The 19,575-nt window shown below is 55.9% G+C and overlaps 3 protein-coding genes across 10 annotated transcripts in view; 1 reads left to right on the top strand and 2 right to left on the bottom strand.

Annotated features, from left to right (window-relative positions):
* Positions 1-1,957: 1,957 nt before the first annotated feature.
* Positions 1,958-8,591, bottom strand: BCL2L12 (BCL2 like 12). 5 transcript variants are annotated; one of them, XM_034638703.1, is made up of 8 exons: positions 8,464-8,591; positions 7,712-7,826; positions 7,354-7,496; positions 6,397-6,483; positions 6,218-6,309; positions 4,171-4,458; positions 3,241-3,349; positions 1,958-2,176 (listed from the first exon to the last, which is right to left on the bottom strand). In XM_034638703.1, exons 2-8 carry the CDS (start codon positions 7,816-7,818, stop codon positions 1,989-1,991), a joined length of 1,014 nt encoding a protein of 337 aa, XP_034494594.1. In that variant the 5' UTR covers positions 7,819-7,826; positions 8,464-8,591; the 3' UTR covers positions 1,958-1,988. The 5 variants fall into 5 exon arrangements, with proteins under 5 accessions (XP_034494594.1, XP_034494595.1, XP_034494596.1 ...); XM_034638704.1 differs by having other exon boundaries at positions 7,712-7,841; positions 8,464-8,583; XM_034638705.1 differs by having other exon boundaries at positions 1,982-2,176; positions 3,215-3,349.
* A 94-nt stretch (positions 8,592-8,685) lies between these two features.
* IRF3 (interferon regulatory factor 3) lies at positions 8,686-14,131 on the top strand. Of its 4 annotated transcripts, none has more exons than XM_034638701.1 (8): positions 8,686-8,879; positions 9,764-9,941; positions 10,590-10,761; positions 10,847-10,917; positions 11,569-11,761; positions 11,860-12,240; positions 13,263-13,378; positions 13,885-14,131. In XM_034638701.1, the coding sequence occupies exons 2-8, from the start codon at positions 9,777-9,779 to the stop codon at positions 14,050-14,052; spliced, it is 1,266 nt and encodes a 421-aa protein (XP_034494592.1). In that variant the 5' UTR covers positions 8,686-8,879; positions 9,764-9,776; the 3' UTR covers positions 14,053-14,131. The 4 variants fall into 4 exon arrangements, with proteins under 4 accessions (XP_034494592.1, XP_002917881.1, XP_034494593.1 ...); XM_002917835.4 differs by having other exon boundaries at positions 8,687-8,879; positions 9,769-9,941; XM_034638702.1 differs by lacking the exon at positions 8,686-8,879 and adding an exon at positions 8,886-9,429 and having other exon boundaries at positions 9,769-9,941.
* A 1,111-nt stretch (positions 14,132-15,242) lies between these two features.
* Positions 15,243-19,575, bottom strand: part of SCAF1 (SR-related CTD associated factor 1) — a 12,735-nt gene continuing 8,402 nt past the window's right edge. Inside the window, 5 exon segments of the mRNA XM_034638976.1 lie at positions 15,243-15,687; positions 15,995-16,123; positions 16,914-17,132; positions 17,362-17,444; positions 18,067-19,567. Coding sequence (XP_034494867.1) covers positions 15,496-15,687; positions 15,995-16,123; positions 16,914-17,132; positions 17,362-17,444; positions 18,067-19,567 — 2,124 coding nt within the window. The 3' untranslated portion in view covers positions 15,243-15,495.

The raw sequence follows: 19,575 nt of genomic DNA on the forward strand, positions 1-19,575 counted from the left end.
CTGGGTGGCTCCATCGGTGAAGCGTCTGCCTTTGTTTCAGGTTATGATCCCAGGGTCCTGAGATGGAGTCCAGCATCTGGCTCCCTGCTCAGCGGGGAGTCTGCTTCTCCCTCTCCCTCTGCCCCTCCCCCTGCTTGTGCATTCTCTCTCTCTCTCAAGTAAATAAATAAAAATAAAAATGTGTATTGCAAACTGCTGAATATGTGTGCTTTGTTACACAGCAGTAACTAACACACCTCAAAATGTCACTCCTGCTCTACTTAGAAAACAGTTATGAGACCCACCGTAGGTCTTTTTCATTAGTGTGTTAATGAAGGAGCACATGTATTATTATACTGGTAACTTTTATGTTAATATTGAAAGCTTTATTTCAAAAATACAGCTGATTCTTACTATTTGTAGTAGTTTTGTTCTATAAAGTCACTGTGGACACTGACTTAGTGAATACAGAGCATTTGTTTCTGGAGAAAATACAGGGTCAGCTTCCTGCCAGCCTCTTATTACAACTTTCGTCAACCCATCAATCCATAACCTTATTTTATGTGCTTTGTGTTTAAACCCATCGTATTGAATATACAGTGATCTGTTCACACTGAACTCACAGCCAACAGCACTAGAACGCATGCCTGAATGAAGCTTAGCCTAACAAAGGCACAGCCCAGCCTTCTTGCCCTTAGGAACTCTCTTGGGGTCATTTTATTTTATTTTTTAATTTTTATTTATTTATTTTTTTAAAGATTTTATTTATTTATTTGACAGAGATAGAGACAGCCAGGGAGAGAGGGAACGCAAGCAGGGGGAATGGGAGAGGAAGAAGCAGGCTCACAGCAGAGGAGCCCGATGTGGGGCTCAATCCCACAACGCCAGGATCACGCCCTGAGCCAAAGGCAGACGCTTAACTGCTGTGCCACCCAGGCGCCCCTCTTGGGGTCATTTTAAACAATGAAATCAGGGGCGCCTGGGTGGCTCAGTCGGTTAAGCATCTGACTCCTGATTTCAGGGTCCTGGGATCAAGCCCTGCATTGGGGGGAGGGAGGGGGGGGTCTGCACTCAGCGGGGAGTCTATTTGAGGATTCTTTTTCTCTCCCTCTCTCCCTCCCCCCAACTCACATGCTCTCTCTCTAAAATAAAAGAAATAAATCTTTTAAAAAAATGAAATCACCCCTAAAACTACAAATATGTCAAGAAATGTGGCACTGAATAGTTCGAGGAGAGGATGCTTATTTGCAGTATGAGAGCGGAAGCAAGAAGACAGAGTGTCATCTTGCTCAACCTTAGCTGAAAAAGTGCACGTTGGGTGAGTCAAATCCTTTGTTGCTCTGAGTATTTGCATGCCTACCAACAACCACAAAAGCCCAGTGAGTGTTAATTTGGGGGCTACAAACAAATTTCAGCGAGTAGGCAAATTCACAAATATGGAATCCGTGAATAATGAGGATCGATTGCTAAGTGGCTTCCTTTGTAATCCTGTGCATCTCATTTTATGTATTTACAAACATAATTTTGTGAAGGGGGTGATAGCCCTAGAAAGGGGACTACCCCCTGGTCTAAATATAGGAGTGACCAGACAAAAGGGTTCAGAAGGAGCCGTGGGAGGAGAAAAACGAGAAGAGGGTGGTGTTCTGGCTGCCCTGTGTAGGAAGATCATAGCTTTCTTCTAGAACTAGCTAGAAAGACTTCATGACCATCAACACAGGATAAGCTAGAATAAATAAATCATGCAAGAGGGAAAAAAAAATGGGATTAGCTGGAATTGTATCCACAGATACCCTCAAGTATGCTGTATGTTGAAGTGATAGGCACTTGAAGGTGCTCCAAATAAATATTTCTAGAATGAAGGAACTGCTCTTTCCTCAATTCATAAATCAGAGAGAGAGCAAGAGAGAGAGAGAGAGATCTCTTAGCCAAATCTCCTACTTAGAACTTTAGTTCTCGAGAGAAAGGACAGACAATTCAATACCTGAACAAGTTTTTAATATGAAAAAATGTTAAGCAATTTCTTTTTGGCAAAAACAGGGAGGCAGCCACCACCCTGCAAACCTGAGTGGAATAGGAAGGCTTGGAAAAGCACACAAAGAGCATAGAGACAGGAGGTCTAATCTTGTAGCAGCTTCTGAGGAAGATCTCAGTCCAGGGGTAAGTTCAAGTCCACAGGTGAAATGGCCAGGATGCCCTCCTGGAGGAGAAAAGTGGAGGAGCTCGTGAGCATTCGCAGTGGCGTCCCCACCAGCCCAGTGACAACAGAGACAGGTATAGGGGTGGGGGGATGGGGATCCAAGGAATCAGAGACCCAGGGGTGGATGGGGACAGAGTCCTGGAAAAAGGGAGGAGAGACAAAGCCCCACGGGGGAGGGCAGAGCACCAGTGTCGGGGAGAAAGAGACACAGGGACCAGAGACTCAGAGACAGGGAACAGGGTCCTGGCGTTTTAACGATCAAGAGCCCTGGCTTTACGTCAAAGTCCTGAGTCCAATCCTCTACATGAGGGACATTCTCCATAAAATCGGGATAACATCCAATCCTATAAGGTTGCTGTAGGGTTTACATGGAATCATTCCACTCAAAGTCCTTAACTGTGCACGTGGCCAAAAAATAAAACAATTTCACAAACAACACGCATCTGCAGCTACGCTCTGGACGCGTAGATCTGCTGTCCCTCCTCATCTCCCTTTGAGGTCTGAAGGGTATCTCTACCCTAACTGGACCACTTCTGATCATCTCTGACTCTTCTTCAAACGTGCTCCCTCCCTTCTCTCCCCCCCCCACCTCCCGATCTCAGGGGGCACCAGGTGCAGCCCTCCGGCTGCTAGGGCTGGCATCCTTGCCTCCCGTCTTCCACCCATTAGCACTCATCAATAGCACTCATAATCCACTCCATAAGCAAAATCTGTCAGCTCTACCTCTAAATTAACTGGGAGACTCCTCCACTACCCCCACCGTGGTCCGATCCACCCCCATCTCCTCCCTGAACCAGCGCAGACACCTCCTCCCAACTCCTTACTTCCGCCTCGCCCTCTACAGTATTGCCCGATCCTGCCGCTAGAGGGCGCAAGTTAACACCTAAGTCAGCTCACGTCGTCCTCTGCTCAGAAAGCTCTAGGGACTCGGGCTCACGCAGAGTCAGAATCTAAGTTCTTACCTTCTCAAGGCCCCGCCCCTCCTGCTCTCATCTCTCGCCCTCTGCCCTTCGCTCACCCTGCTTCGGCCCTACTTGCCTTTCCTCTCCGCTCCTCAAACACACCTGGCCAGCTCCTGCCAGTCTGTGAAGCAATGGTTACATCCTGAGAGCATGGCATACATCTTTCTGTCCCTGAATCCCCACAGCGACGAGGCAGGTAAGTGAACGGTGCCTGTTGGGCGAAAGGGAGACTGTTGCTCAGGTAGCTGGGGCGTTGCCAAGGTCACACTGCCAGTACGCTGGAGCCCAATACAGCTCTGAGCCTGGCAATGGATTTAAAGCAGTGAGCAAGCTAGGTAAGACGCCCTGGTCTTGTGAAGCTGATAGGTCAGGGGCAAGAGAAAACAAAAAACAAAAAGAAATAATAAGTAAAACAAGTCAATCCTACCATCTGGTAGAAGCTGTGTGTTAGAAGGTACAGAGTATTATGGAAGGAAGTAAAGCAATGAAGAGGGAAAAGGAGTGGGTGGGAAGGTATGGAGGTGGCTGCGATTTTAAATGGGGACCAGGGGAGGCCTCACTGGGGGTGACACCTGAATGGAGCAGAGGAAGCGAGGCAGGGGGATACCTGGGCAAGCCCATTGTGGCAGGCAGTGTCACAGAAGCAGACAGCCACCAGCTAATCACGAAAATGCCCACAGGATGCCAAGATCTTACAGGTATGATCCCACTTTAATCTTTACAATAACCCTTTGAGATAGTTCTACTTTCCCCACCGGACAGATAAGGAAACCGAGGCCCAGGAAGGGGCCTCCCTTGTTTCCCACTCATAACTGTCAAGTGTATATCAGAATGGTTTAAGCCGGGCAGAGCGTCTGCACTGATCACCTAGTGGTGTGCAGTAGGTGCTCAATATACACAGAACAGATGAATGGTAGGGCTGGGAGAACGCGTGTCATGTCTGAAACGAAGCCGAAGAAGTCACCATCCCTACCACACAGACACAAGTTACAACTGGGTAAAGGGGGGCCCAGGGAAGCTTTGGCAGCTCACCCAGCCCCCGTGTGCCTGGATCCAGGGCCCGAAGCTGTGCACGTGCTCCACACTGAGTCCGGCCAGGGTGCCCCCCAGCCGGGCCACGCGGCGACTCAGCTCCATGGCCAGGGCCAGACGGGCCAGGGGCTCCGGGGAAGGCGGCGGGGGCCCAGGGCAGGGCAAGTTGGGGCGTGGGCGGCTGGGAAGAGGGCTGTCCTCCCGGCTGGAGAACAGCTCCACTAGGCGGGCGAAGGAGCCCGCGGAGAGGCGGGCCAGCTTTCCGCGCAGGGCCGGGTCCGAGGCCAGCTGTGGAGCGGGGAAGAGAAGAGGCTGGGTCGGCCTCCGCCACGCCCCCGTAGCCAGCCAATAGGAGGCCAGGAGGCGTGGCTTCTTGGTTGAGATCCCGACGCAGCGGCTCAAGACCACGCCCTCATCCATCACACCAGCCAATCGTAGACCAGAATCTGTGGTCTCCGCCAAACTACTCCTAGAAAAGTGGCCGACATCCGATGAGGGCCAGGCCCTAATTATCTGAGTTCTAGAACACAGATCTTATAGCCACGTCCCCTACGGGTTCCCTGAGAGCCCCGGGGACCGGGTTAGTGCCTACAACAACCCTGTCTTCCACCGTACAAATGATATTATAGGATCATACACTTTGCCAAGCTCCTGAGCCAATCCAGTTCCAGGACCGAGTCATAAGCCAGACCTCCTCGGGCAGTTCCTTTCTCCCCACATTCTAAGGTATGCCCCTATATAGTTAACCAGGCTTCCGATTTTAGACAGCCCTCTCCAAACCAGCCCCCCTCCCACCACCATACAGTCCCTAATTCCTCAATGGGTCCCAGTCAGTTTCCCAGATCGGGTGGCCACACCCCTTGTCTTAGGGATGTCTTAGGGATGCCCCTCTAACGGTGAATGCAAGCCGTGAATGCAAGCCGCTGTGTAAGGTACTGCCCTGACCACAACTCGGCGGAGAAACTTAGCACGTCGGACTCCATACTGCTTCTGTTTCCCTTACTGCTGGGACCCATAGTTAGAAACTTCTGCTTAGCCCTGTACGTAGGCATGTTACAGCTAAGATTCGCAAAAACGGCTTTTTTTTTTTAACTGGAAATCTACCTCACCGGAGGAGATAAGGAAGTACTTACAGAAATGACTATACTCTATGTAAGATTTATAGGAACGACATGACCTGTACACAAAGATCAACTGACCGAGAGCAGGGTACCTGGGTGGCTCAGTCGGTTAAGTGTCTCCTGTCTGCTCAGGTCAAGATCCCAGGGTCCTCGGATGGAGCCCCACATCAGGCTCCCCACTGAGCGGGGAGTCTGCTTCTCCCTTTCCCTCTGTCCTTCCCCCCAGCTCAGGCTCTCTGTCACTCTCAAGTAAATAAATAAAATCTCTAATAAATAAGTAAAATCTCTTTATTCTTAAAAATATTTTATTTTTTATTTATTTGACAGAGAGAGACAGAGAGTGAGATAACACAAGAAGGGGGAGTGGGAGAGGGAGAAGAGGCTCCCCGTGGAGCAGGGAGCCCAATGGGGGGCTCAATCCCAGGGTTCTGGGATCATGACCTGCCTGAGCCAAAGGCAGATGCTTAAGGACTGAGCCACCCCGGTGCCGCAAGTAAAATCTCTTTAAACAAAAACAACTGACCAAGGACAAAAAACGTTACACAACCTTCCTTTGTTGTCTACAGACATCAGTCACCTTTTGACTCCATTCCCCTCCCCCTTCCCCCATTCCTAACATAAAAGAAGCTCAAATATCATGCTGGGGGAGATGGTTCTTTGAGATGGTTGTCTGCCATCTCCTAGGTGTGCTGGCTTTCCAAATAAAGTCGCTTTCCTTACCCTGATATCTTGCGTCTCGGCTTATTGGCCTGTGGTGCTGGGAGCAGAATGAGCTTGGACCCCGTTACAAACCCTTCATAGAAGCCGAGTCCCACCCTCTCCTCAGCTGACCATCTAATGAGAATGCAGATCCAGGTCCTGATGCCAGTGCCCAACCACCCCACAATCCCTATCCTAGCCAAGGGATGGAACAGACTGCCTGTCACCTTCTGATTGATGACTTCTGCCTCTTCCTCCAGCAAGACCACCAGCTTCCGCAGTAGGGCTTCCTTCTCTGTGGGTGGGGCTCCCTGTAACTCTGGGGGGCAGAAGAGAATTCAGCTGGGGGCAGAACCCTGCCCACCCATCTGCCCTCATCCTTTTCCCGGGTCCCTCGGTACCTCACCTGGGCTAGGTGGGGATCTCAGTTGCTCTTGGACCAGCTGTTCCAGCCGCTGGGCCACCAGAGCATAGAAATCTGGAGTAGCTGGGCCTGGGGTGAAAAGAGCCAATGATGGGGTCTCTGGGACATCGGGAAGTTATGGATTCTCTCCTTGTCCCAACAACCTTGCCAGGTAGCAATGATTACATTTCATAATGGGGTAAACTGAGGCCCAGTGAGCACACTTGGTAAAAGGCCTTTGTACTTCCCATTTTATTGTGTCCCCCAAACTAGACTTAGAATGATAGAGCTGAACTAGACCTTGAAGATGATCCTATCCAAGAAAGGCAAACACAGGGTACTCCAGCTATTACCACTCTATCCCTTGCTGGTTTCAGGCATCATCAACTGATCAAGAACTCTTCTCCCCAGCTGTGAAATCCTTTTCAAGCTAGCACTCTCAGTAGCCACTATTAGTCTATCCAGGCTCACATGAGAGGAAACCTTTTGGTTACTCTTGATCAAGTCCACACACCCCCCCCCACATGCACACATTCCTACTTTGCTTCTGCAGAAATATAGGAGCAAGAAAGAAAAGGAATTTCCCAGAGTCATGTGACCAAACAGCCAGGGAGTTGTGACTGAAAACCAGGCCTCCTACTGCAGGTACTGGGGGCTAAAAAGTCCTAGGATAGGGAAGCATGCATGGGAGGAGAGAGATAACAAACAGAAAAGGGGACCAAAAGCCCCCCTGTGAAGCCAGCTCACAGAACTGACAGACAGCAATGTAACTGGGGGTGGGGGGAACAGAGAATGGTGAGGGTAGTCCCCACTCAGCTCCCCTCTTAGCTGAGTGATCTTGGGCTAGCTCCTTATCTTTCTATGCTTTTAAGAATCAAAGCTTCTTAAAAAAAAAAAAAAAAAAAAGAATCAAAGCTTCTGGCCCTGCCAGTTCATGGGTGATCTAGGGAAATCTCTTACCAGGCTCTGAAACATAGCATGGGCGGAGGGGCAGGGAGCAAGGCCGAGGGGATTCAGGGGGAACTGCTCCTCGCCCCAGGGGGCAGGGAAGACATCTTCGAAGGCGGCTCAGGAAATCTGTTGGCTCCTCCTGGGCAGGACTCCTGGGGAAGGGGACCTCAGAGAGTGACCCCAGAGGCCCCTTTGCAAGCAGTCCCTTTTTCCTCCCACTGAAGGCCTCTCGCTGCAACCCCAGGGACAAGGAAAAGAGCCAGATATAAAGAGAGGGGAACGCAGACAGACTGAGACCAGGCACAAGAGTTAGAGAGGGCCCCACCCCAGATGCAGGCTCCTGAGGGAGGAGGGCAACTCCTCTTACCTGGGTGGGGTTGGAATGGGGGACCCGGCAGCCTCACCTCGCCTAAAGAAGGCAGCTAGGACTCTCACCGTGTCCTCCCGGAGGCCCAGCTCTTCCGAGCCCGCCATGGGGGCACCTATGAAAGAGGGAGCTGGGGGATGGACTCCAGCGTTGAACTGAGGTGGAGGATTGGGGCCTAAATGCCTGGTCGCTGAATAAGGAGGAGGTCAGGACCCGTGAGTCCCCAGGGGAAGAAGGGCTGAGAGTCTGAACTCCTAAGTCCTTTAGGGGAGTTAGGGTCTGGGGACCCAGACTCTTGAGTCCTCAGAGGGAGAAGAGGGATGAGGACGAAGACTCCTTGATCCTTGGAGAGGAAGCGGCTGGGAACCCTGATTCCTGGGTCTAAGGGAGAAAGGGACTGGGGGCTGGACTCGAGTTTTCGGAGAAGAGGGTTCGGGGATCTGAATTCTTGAGTCTGAGAGAGAAGGGGACTTGGGGCCCCGACTTCTGGATTCTGAAGGCATATGCCAAGCTGCTCAAACGCTTAGAGAACCGGGAACTACGAATCCCAGCAGGCTTCATGGCAAACCTTCCCCTCGGTCCGCTCTTGCTCTCCGCGCAGCCAGCTTGGGAGGTGTAGTTCCCTTATCCGACCCAGGCGGAATCTTGGGGACCCGGGGCGCATAGATGTCGGGGAAGCGGGACTGAGGTGCCCGCTCCGAGATCCCGGCCTCTTCCCCTCTCACCCCAGCCTTCCCAAAGGCCCAGCTTACCTGGGGCCGGAGCCGCCACCGCCTCCTCCTTCACTGAACGTGCATAAACTTTTCTTAGTTCAACTTTCCCGCGCCTGCGCACTGGGCCGGGTTGGCGACGGCCCTATTGTGGGAGAGGCGGAGCGCAGGAAGCCCATCTAATTTGCATGTGACGTTCCCAGCATGCCATTGGCAGGAAGGCCTAAAAAGGGCATGGGGTGGGGCCACCGGGCTCTTGGTGCCACCTCTTTGGCTCTGGAGTCAGTCAACCCACCACGGATAAAGTTGTTTTTATTCCGTGAAATCGATAGAAAAGAAGACCGCATTACTCTGAAGTTCAGCTGACAGGAAGGAGGGTGTGCAGCTGCAAGTTCGAGAGCTATCGGACCCCAAAAGTCAGGGGTCGGTCCTACACTCAGCGCGCCGCGACCCACCGCGTAGGTAACAGGGAGGATCTGGGGAATTGGTGGCGTCCGGGCCGAGAAGCGCTAGAAAGAATGGGTCTGCCCTGAGAGTCCGGAGAGTCACTGTGTTCTCTACGGAAAGTGAAGTAACGAGGGGGAAAAGTGAAGCAATGGGAGGTGCTGGATGTCGGCTGTAAAAAACAAAACAAAACAAAACAAAACAAAAAAACACACAGAAAAAGTAGCGGGGAAGGGGGAAAGGGCAGGCGTCTGCGGGAGAGAAGGGAGAGAAGAGTGGACCCTGAAAATGGGAGGCAGTCCACTCTATAAAGAGTGTGTGTGTGTGTGTGTGTGTGTGCGCGCGCGCGCACGCGCGCCCCCCCTAGAGGAGGCAGGCTGTTGGGGGGTCCGGTCTATGATTGCATGGTGGATGGAGGGTCTACGGTGGAAATGGGCGGGGGCCTCTTCTGTGGGGGAATAGTAGAAGCGGTCTACAAGACGGATAAGTGCGGGAGGTAGAGATCTACAAGGGAATAACGTCTGCCCTGAAATAACTAGGGGAGGCTCTACCTTGGAAGTGGAGGTAACTGCGTTGGGTAATGTGGGGGAGGGGAGAGAAGAAAAGGGTTTACAACGGAAAAGGGAAGGATCTACACTGGCGGAACTGGGGAGGTAGAGGGTCTGCGCAGAAAAAGGTGGGGAAAGAAGGGGGTCTCAAATGCATTGGGGAGGAAGTCTTCGATGAATTAAGGGAGCCTGTCTGGGGGATGAAAAGAGGAGGTGTCTTGTTTTATATCCCAGGAAAACATAAGTGAGGGACACTGCACCGCGGCCTCAAGAGAGGAAGGTCTGGGTGCGGAACCCTCGGGCCGGATGGCCGTTAAGAGGCCGTCCGCGCCCACGAACTGTCCTCTAAGCGCAGGCTGGACCATGGGAACCCCAAAGCCGCGGATCCTGCCCTGGCTGGTGTCGCAGCTGGACCTGGGGCAGCTGGAGGGGGTGGCCTGGCTGGACGAGAGTCGCACGCGCTTCCGCATCCCTTGGAAGCACGGCTTGAGGCAGGATGCCCAGCAGGAGGACTTCGGCATCTTCCAGGTGCGTGAGCTTCCCGGACGCGGGGAACCCTGAGCTAGCAGCGGGGAGGGGGTGGACTCGCAGGGGGCGGAGCCGAGAAAGTGGGGTTAGCACGCGTGTGGTTGGCCGGCGCTGACGCCGGCAGGTGGAGGTGAGTGGAGTTAGGACAAGACTGGGCAGGGTTAGTAGGATCAGCCCACGGATGTCGGATAGCAGGCAAGTTTGGAGCGGCCGGGTTCTGGAAAAAGAACCGGAAAAGCGGGGCTAGAACTCGAAAGAAATGCAAACTGGGCGTTCAGGGCTCGCAGAGGGCGTGGCTCCTGGTCGTAGAATTCTGGGGGCGGGTCTCGGAACCTTAGGGGCGAGACTTGGCCCCGAAGCTGAGGTGATTCTCACCAAATTAGGATACAGCCTCGGTGGTAACCTGAGTTAGAATGCGAGGGGGCGGCGTTATTACAGAAGGTGTCCTGGGGCAGGTTGGTGGCAGAGTTAGACACCCAGTAGGCTCTGGAAGGCTGGCTTAGAAAGCAAAGCTTTTCAAAAGGGCCTTAGGATGCAGAGAATCCAAGAGTTTGGGGATGGATCCTTGCCGAGTTAAAACGCAGGGGCGAGAACCCTTGGGGCGGGGTCTCGGTCATCCTCCTGTCCTGGTACCCACTGGATCCCCAGGCGTGGGCAGAAGCCAGCGGTGCCTACACTCCTGGAAAGGATAAACCTGATCTGCCCACCTGGAAGAGGAACTTCCGATCCGCCCTGAACCGGAAGGAGGGGTTGCGTTTAGCCGAGGATCGGAGCAAGGACCCCCACGACCCGCACAAGGTCTATGAGTTTGTGATCTCAGGTGTGCCAGACGTGGGGCTTCCCATGGGGGGATGGGATCTTGAGCATGCCCAACACCCTACTCCACTCACCACCTTCCTCGACAGGAGCTGGGAACCTTCCTGAGTTGGACACCTCTCCGGACACCAATGGCAGATGCAATACCTCGGATACCCAGGTAAGAATGCACCCCAACCCTCTTGCCGTCAGTCTGACCCATCTTCTCCTGTGTCCCCATGGCCTTGTTCAGGCGTCCTCTTCTCCCCCTGGACCATCACCCCAGGCTTCCTCCTGAGCCTCCATCCTCTCCCCTGCAGGCTGTCCCCCAACCAGATCTAGAGCTGACCCTGTCCCTCCCCTGCTCACAGCCCTTCCATGGCTTCCAGCATCCTCAGGAGAAAATTCAGAGTGTTCCCCAGGCATTTAGGGCCACCAGAATTTCATAGCTTCTGTTGCTATTTAGAGTACCCTCAGCCTCTTGGGAACCCTGAACCACCCTACCCTTGATCGTGCTGATATCTGTGGCAGGGCAAGTCCCCTCTGAAATTGTGTCCAGCCTTCTCTAACTAGGTCTTGCTTGCACAGGGTCAGATCCTTGGGCTGGAATTAGCTGCTCCTCTTGAGCCAACAGTAATACCCAGCATATAGCAGAGCATATATTTTGCTGTCTGTGCCCACGGTTGTCTCCCCGCCCCATCATCCCCTCACAGGAAGCCCTTTGAGGGCAATGCTCAGGTCTGACTCCTCTCTGGGTCCGAAGGCCTGGCCCATATGAAGTCTCTAGAAGAGGCTATGGAAATGCCCAGATCCTTTTTTTTCTTCTCTCCAGGAAGACATACTAGAGGAGTTACTGAGTGACATGGTCTTGGCCCCATTGCCAGATGGGGGGCCCTCGAGCCTGGCTGTGGTCCCTGAGCAGACCCCTCCATTCTTACTGAGCCCCACCATAGACATCCCTGCTCCCTGCCCAAACTCGGTGCTCCCTGAAAACCCCCTGAGGCGGCTCTTGGTGCCTGAGGAACGTGAGTGCCAGCTGTGGCGTGGGAGGTGCTGGGGTGATGGCTCCCCTTATGCTCTCTCAATCTCGCTCCCCCTTCATGTCACTTCTGCCACTGCCCAGAGTGGGAGTTCGAGGTGACTGCCTTCTACCGGGGCCGCCAAGTCTTCCAGCAGACAGTCTTCTGCCCGAGGGGCCTGCGGCTGGTGGCATCAGAAGCAGGGGATGGGACGCTGCCTGGACAGCCAATAATACTGCCAGACCCTGGGGTGTCGCTGACAGACAGGGGCGTGATGGGCTACGTGAGGCGTGTGCTGAGCTGCCTGGGCGGGGGACTAGCTCTGTGCAGGGCAGGACAGCGGCTCTGGGCCCGGAGGCTGGGGCACTGCCACACATACTGGGCCTTGGGTGAGGAGCTCCTCCCTGACAGCAGTCATGGGCCCAGCGGCGAGGTCCCCAAGGATGAGGAAGGAGACGTGTTCGACCTGAGGCCCTTCATGTCAGGTGAGTGAAGCAAGGCCTTATAACTCTGCTGTGGAAAGAGTAGGTCACGGTGATTAAGAACTCTGGGGTCTGGGGGCACCTGAGTGGCTCAGTCGGTTAAGTGTTTGACTCTTGATTTTGGCTCAGGTCATGATCTCAGGGTCGTGAGATCAAGCCCCGAGTTGGGCTCTGCACTGAGCGTGGAGCCTGCTTAAGATTCTCTCTCTCTTCCTCTCCCTCTGCTGCTCCCTGCCACTCTCCCTCCCTCTCTAAATGAAACGAAAAGAGATTTCAAACCTCCAGACCCCAGAGTTCCAATTCAGACCCTGCTGCTTTGCTTGTGCTATAACCTGGGGTAAAAGATGGGACTGCTGGGAGTCTGCCTGAGGACTGTTTCCTCTGCTGGAGCTGGTAGGAGGCACAGGGCCCAGTGTGCAGACGGTGCTGGAGGAATTAACTGCCATCGTCCTCAGCATTACCAGTTATTATGTAGATAGACACAGGAGAGAGAAGTCCTCTAGGGCTTTGTTATCCAGTAGCTATCTCTGCAGTGATGGAAATGTTCTGGATTTGCACTGTCCCATCTGGTATCCATCAGCCACATGTGCCTATTGAGTACTTAGGCCAATGCAACTGAGGAAGGGAGTTTTAAATTGTATTTGCTTTTAACTAGTTATTATTTAAATGGAAATAGCCACAGTGGCTAGTGGCTATCAGGAGCACATGGCCTTAGGGGGTTAAAGAGCAGAAACTGACAACCACCTCGTACTCCAGAATCAGGGGACGTCCTTGTGGGGAGTACTCCTTCCAATCCCAAATGGGGGGGGGGCAGTTTAGATCTTCCAGCCCCACCCTGATGGGAGGAAAAACATTTAAGATTGTGCCGGGACTTTTCCTAGATCAGCAGCCATCCGGTCATGGTGGTATAAGTATGTCAGGCTTCAGGTCAGGGGAGAAGGTGAGACTGACAGGTTTGGGGGGCAGAGAGGGGCAGGTGGTGGAGGGGCCTCTCCCCATGCCTGACTAGGATCTTGGGCCCCCAGATCTGATTGCCTTCATCGAAGGAAGCCGACACTCACCACGCTACACCCTCTGGTTCTGCGTGGGGGAGCCATGGCCCCAGGACCAGCCGTGGACCAAGAAGCTCGTGATGGTCAAGGTGCTGCAGTCCTGGGCTCCTGGAGCTAAGGGGTGGATATTAACGAAGGGAGGAGGAACTACAACTTCCAGAAGCCCCTCTGAGGAACTACAACTTCCAAGATTCTCTGCAACCACCAGTTCCTCATCCCCAGGAGCTTCTGGGTGTCCCTCTCATGGCCTCACCCCCACAACCTGTTTTGAACTCTCAAAACCATGTGGAAGTCGGTGGACTACAAGTCCTAGCAGCCTCTGTGAGGAACTACAGCTCCTAGGAGTCCTCTGACCACAGGCTGCTCAGCCCTAGGTTCTGGGAACCCCTCTGGCATCTCAGCCCTAGGAAACTTCTCAAGCCGCTGGTGGCTGTGGTTATGGGGGAACCTACAACTCCCAGCAGCCCTGGGCCTAATGGTTCCTCCTGGGTTACAGTGGGGGCTGCTGGGAGTTGTAGTCCACGCAACCCCACCCCTGACAGTAAACAGTGTTGTCTTTCCCCTGACTCCTGTTTCTCCCCCCCACCTCCTGCAGGTTGTTCCCACATGCCTCAGGGCCCTGCTGGACATGGCACGGTCAGGGGGCGCTTCCTCACTGGAGAACACTGTCGACCTGCACATTTCCAACAGCTACCCACTCACTCTCACCTCAGACCAGTACAAGGCCTACCTCCAGGACCTGGTTGAGGACATGGATTTCTAGGCCACTAGGGAGGTCTGACCCCTCACCCCTCCTCCTCCTGCCTTCACCTTAGCCAATAAAGTATTTCTTGCTACTATCACCACTTGTGTCTGGTGTTGGTTGTTAGCTAGGTCCAGGCTAGCCCTGACCTAGGCTAGGCATTATTCCTTCTTAGGATCTCATCTGTGCAAGCAACCCACAATCCAGGTCCTTCATGCAGTGAGGATCAGACACTGCGCAGGGAGCAGCTGGTACCTGTCACCTTACCTCTTTCCAGGGACCTGGTGAGGAGGTGACAGTCACCCCCATTTTACAGACCAAGGCACTGATGCTTGGAGAAGAGCAAAGGCCACAAAGCACGAAATGCAAGATGGGTTAGAATCCAGTCTGACTCCAGGATTGCTGCTCTCCAAGGGAGGCCCTGGGGCAGAATCTAGAACCCCTGTCTTGTCTGTGAACAGTTCAGGGCACTGTCCAGTGGGCAAAGAGCCTTTCATCTGGATCATCCTGCCGTTTGGGGCGGGGGGGGGTTTAGGTCCCCTCCCAGCTCCTGCTGGGCGACCTCAGGCAAGTCCTCCTTTCCAGGCCATGGGCCCCCCTCTGCGTGGGGCTGGAACAGGCAGTTGTAGAGGAGTTCTGTGCCCCAGCCTTGAAGCCTGCCCACCCCAGCGACCTGGGTGCTACCACCTCTCCTCACTAGGTCTGGATTTGGGGTAATGGGAACTGATAGAGGCCAGTGTGGCCCTGACTCACTGTGGCCCCTGCTGCTCTGTGCCTCAGTTTCCCTTTCTACCTTAGGAGAGTGGATAAGATCACCCTAGCCTCGTAGGATTGGTAAAAAAAGAATCCAGCTCAATGGGGGATGAAGATCCTGTTGCTGGGGCAATTCCAGGGCAGACCGATAGCACCCAAGTGCCCTGAGCTTGGAAGACATCAAGCAGGTGGGACCTGGGACCCTAACCTCCCACCCACCGCCACTTTCTGTCAAAAGCAGCGGCTTACTATGTACCAGGTATTCTTCTAAGTGATTCACTTGCCTGGGTCTTCATCCTTCCAACACCCACTTCAAAGATCAGGAAACTGAGGCCCAGCGAGGCGAGTGCCCCTGCCCTGAGTCACACCCTGCTAAGCACCCTCAGACTGGGGCCAGACCTCCTGCATATCTCTTCTCAACGCTTTCCCAAAATGGTCTCTGAAAAGAAAGGGCTAAATTCATGGGGCTCGGGGCTAATATTTCATGAAATCTTTAATGAAATTGGGGAAGGGGCACAAACAGAAGGGAGGGGCGATGGGAACAGGCTTGTGGGCAGGGGGAACAGGGCGGGGCAGGGCAGGGGGCTCTCCTCTTCCCTGCAGCAACCCTCCCCCAATCACCCCACTGACGGGGGGAGGGAAGTGGGGAGGTGGAGCCATAAATACGTCCAGAATTCCAAAGGCGAAGGAGGGAAGGGGTGGCTGAGGGGCTCAGAGAGGGGGCAAGGGCAGGCCTGGGCCACCCTTGTCAGGGGGCCCGGGCTCCTTGGGCGGCCGTGGGGGCCCTGGGGGGTCGCCTGGTTTGCGGCCGTGCTTGCGAAAGTAGCGGTAGCGTTGGACGTAGGCCCGCACCAAGTTGCTCACCTTCACTGGGTTGATCTCCCCGCTTTTGCTGTGGCAGATCTAGGGAGTGAGGGGCAGCTGCCATCACTGCCAGCCCCCCAGGGTCCCCTCCACCTGGACTGCTGAGCACAGGTGGGAACTAGGATGGGAGCTGCTGCCCCCAATTCCAGGCCAACACCCCTACTTGTATCCCTGATGCCAGCAGGATGGGCCCAGGCGGGCTTGAGCAAATCCCGTCACCCTCCTCACCTTCCAGACAGACCCACCACTCCCGGGTCCCCATCCGTGTACATCCGTCTGTGCGTGTCCATGCCTTCTTCTCACCCTCTGCCCCGCCTCTGCGTCCCTGTTCCCCTCCGGGCCCCACCTTGTGGACAGCCTTGCGCAGGATGTCCTTGTACTCCTCCTTGGTGATGTCCTTCTTCTGATAGTACGGCTTGATGGCCAGCTTCACCTCCTCCACTGCCCGCTCCTGAGTGTGCAGCTTCTTCAGATACTGGCAGAGGTGGTGACGGGGCGGGAGGAAGGGACAGCAGAGGCCAGATGAGCTCCTGCAGAGCCCTGGCCTCCCCTCCCCGGCCTGCCCGCTCCGCCTCTGCCCTACGCTCCCCTTGCCGCAGTCACCCCAGACCGCAGGCCAGGCTGGGCCTCCGACGGTCACCTGAGCATCCGCTAGGCTGGACCCTGGGCCGTCCCTGGTGGCCCTGGACCAGGATCCACACGGCCACTGCCCACACAAAATGTACATGAAGAAGGAGGCGGGCAGCGGGCTGCTGGACCAGGACAGGAAAACAGCCAAACGTGACCAAAAGGAAAATTGCCCTGAGGCCCACGAGCAGGAGCCAGACGGAGCTGGTGGAAAACCTGTCCGAATCTGCCCGGCAACCACTCCTCCTCCTGCCCTAGAACAGATGCCTGATTTTCCTTTTGTAAACCACCCTCTCTCTTACACAAGACGATGCAGAGGGAGGGATATGAGTAACCATGAAGTACACAGTCGTCCGGACGCGTGTCGGCACGTGGGTGTGTTTACGCCGTTGCGTTTCTGTACCTCCCTCTCCCTCCCTATGCACGCATAATTAAAAAAAAAAAAAAAATCTGCCCAGCACCCATCTCTCACTCGTCCCTTTGAGGGAAAGTTGAGTTCCTTACAACTTAATGACTTTGGTTTGATCTAACTTCCCGCCTGTTGGCATCAGTCTCCTGTCCTCCTCGGGCCCCTGCATCTCAGCATCTGTTCCCGTTCTCTGCAAAGCTGCCACCCACCTCCTCCAAGCCCAGCTCACCTTGTCTGTGTCCCCACGTCCCTCGGAGCTACTGCTGCCCTCTCGCTTGTCAGATGCTGCAGCCAGCCCAGTGGGGGTGGGAGGGGTTGAGCCGCAGCCTCCCAGGGGCAGGCTGCCAGGGAGCAGGTAGCTGGAGGGGCCAGGGGGCAGACCCAGAGAGGTGGGCACAGGAGCTGGTGTCACCCCCAGACTCGAGGGTGGCTTTCTGTGGCTGAGGATCTGTAGGAAGAGGTCGGAGAGGGGATGAACAAAGGGAGGGGGAGGGGAAGAGGGACCACGCACCCCCATTATTCCCGCCCCGGTTTCCCAATAGCCCCAGGGACCAGAGGCTCCTCTTCTGGCCAATCCCTTCCTTGTCCCAAGGCCTGCTGGGAATTGCAGTTCCTCTCCTAACCGGAGTCAAGGGACAGAGAAGGGACTGTGGGGACTCCTCCCCAGGGGAGCCCACCTGGTTGGTGGCCTGGATCAGCTCCTGGGCCTTTGCTCGGCTCGCCAGATTGGCTTCTTCCATCTTGAAGAGAAGTGCAGTCACTGCAAGAGGCGGACAGTTGAGGACAAGGAGATCAGGAGTTGACACGGGAGGGGCCGGTGAGCGTCACCTGGCCACCTGCTGCCATCTCCCACCCTGGAGCCCTAGAGAGGCCATGTACCTCGGCCACTGAGAGAACCACACTGCACAGCCCTCCGCCCCACGCTTAGGACTTAAGGTACGTGTGTGGTCAGACGGCAATATGGCCAGGTCACTCAGGGACAAGGTGGCGGCAAAGGTGACATTCCGTCTCAAGCCCCCGTGGCCTACTGCCATCCCCCAAGGGACACTGCTCCCTGCTCACCCTCTTCTTTCTGGTTCCTCCACCACACCTATCCTAGTCTGTCTGCAGGCAGTCCCCAGGACACGGCCCACCCCTCCAGTCTGTGCTGGGCTAGCTGCCCCTGCGCTCATCTGCCCGCCCTCTTCCAGCACACCCAGAAACCGGTGAGCCTCCTGGACAGACACTGATCAAGCTCTCACCCACCCAAGCCCCTCACAGTCTCGGATACCACGTACCTCCCCCTTCCAAGACGTCCCCACTGCTTCCAAGTCTGTCCCCCTATGACCTCATCCTCTCTGTCTGCCCCAGCCTGCCCTGCCCCCCCTCCCCGGCACACTCACAGGCCAGGACGCCGCTGGTGGTGCAGTCCACACCAGCAGGCAGGTTCCAGGGCATGGGCGGGGGCAGCGTGGGCAGCTGGGAGACACGGGTGGCTGGCCCATCTTCTGCCCCCGAGTCACCGGCTGTGGACCCCGCACTAGGGGCAGCGCTTGGGGCAGCTGCAGCCGTGCTGGTGGCTGTGGTGGTGGCAGGCTGCTGCTGCTCCTCCTCCTCCTCCTCCTCCTCCTCCTCCACCCCACCTCGGACCCCAGCCTCCTCGGCGGCCTCTTCGGGAAGGAAGGAGACCTCGGGTGTCTTACAGCTGCTATCCACGGTCTGTGAGTCGGGTGTGAGCGCGGGGGGCGGAGGGGCTGCCTTAGGGGGCGGGGTGCTGGGGGCCTTGGCTGCCCGCTCTTCCCCGGACCAGGAAGTCTCCTCCACCCCCTTGGCCCCCGCTGCCTGGCTGCAGCTGTCCGCCTTGGACTTCTTCAGCGTCACAGGGCCCCCACTGCCCCCGCTGCTGCCCCCGCTGCGGATCTTTTTCCGGGTCTTGGATGGCTTGGTCTTTCCCTTGGTCCCCTTGGCTTTCTTGGCCCCAGCCTTGGCCTTGACCTTGGTCTTTTTGGGCTTGGTGCTGCCCGGGGCTGCTTTGGCCACCTCTGCAGGGGCCCGCTCATCGGGCTTGAGGAAGGGGGAGCGGCTCTCCCGGTCGCGGCTGAACTTGACCCCGATGGAGCCGAGGCCGGCCGAAGCGGCCTCCTTGGCTGGCGTGGTACTGCTGACGCCTTCACGGATCAGCACTGCCACCTTGGATTGCAGCTTCACCTTCCGGGAGGAAGAGGAGCACGAGGAGGAGGACGAGCCCGAGCCGCTGCTGACCGGTGGCTTTGGCGGGGGGCCCGAGGAGGGCGCTGACTCCTTGGGGGGCCGAGCCTTCTTGGATGACCTGTCCCTGTCCCTATCTCTGTCCCTGTCCCGATCCCCCCCATCTAGCGCCTTCCGCCGTGATCCCTTCTCCCGGGAGGAAGAAGAGGAGGAGGCAGCCCCAGAGCGGCGCCGGTCCTTCTCGCTGCTCTTGCCACCCCGCTCCTCGGCGCTCAGTCCCTCTGAGTCGTACAGGACCTCACGCTTGGGCGACGAGGCCGGGGCTGGTGAGGGGCCTCGGGGGTCGGACTTGTCAGGCCGGCCCACGGTGATGGTCCGCTTGATGGCGAAAAGATCGTGGTCCGTGAGGTCCTGGATGGAGGGTGGCACAGCCCCCCGGCGGCGGCTATCACGCTCCCCCCCCAAGGAGCTGGCGCCAGAGGGCGGCTGGGTGGGCACCGAGGCCTTCTCGCTGTCCCCAGACCGCTTTTCGCCCCGGGACCGCGACCGCTTCTTCTTCTTCTTGCTGCCGCCGCCGTCTCGGTGCTTGCCGCGGTGCCGCTCGCGCCTCGAGGACGACGAGGAGGAGGTGGCCGGGGGCGGGGAGGCCGAGCGCCGCCGCCGCCGCCGCTTCTCCCGGGACCGAGACCTGCGGCTTCCCCCGC

This window comes from Ailuropoda melanoleuca, chromosome 12 (assembly GCF_002007445.2).
Source record: "Ailuropoda melanoleuca isolate Jingjing chromosome 12, ASM200744v2, whole genome shotgun sequence".
Taxonomy (NCBI): Eukaryota; Metazoa; Chordata; class Mammalia; order Carnivora; family Ursidae; genus Ailuropoda; species Ailuropoda melanoleuca.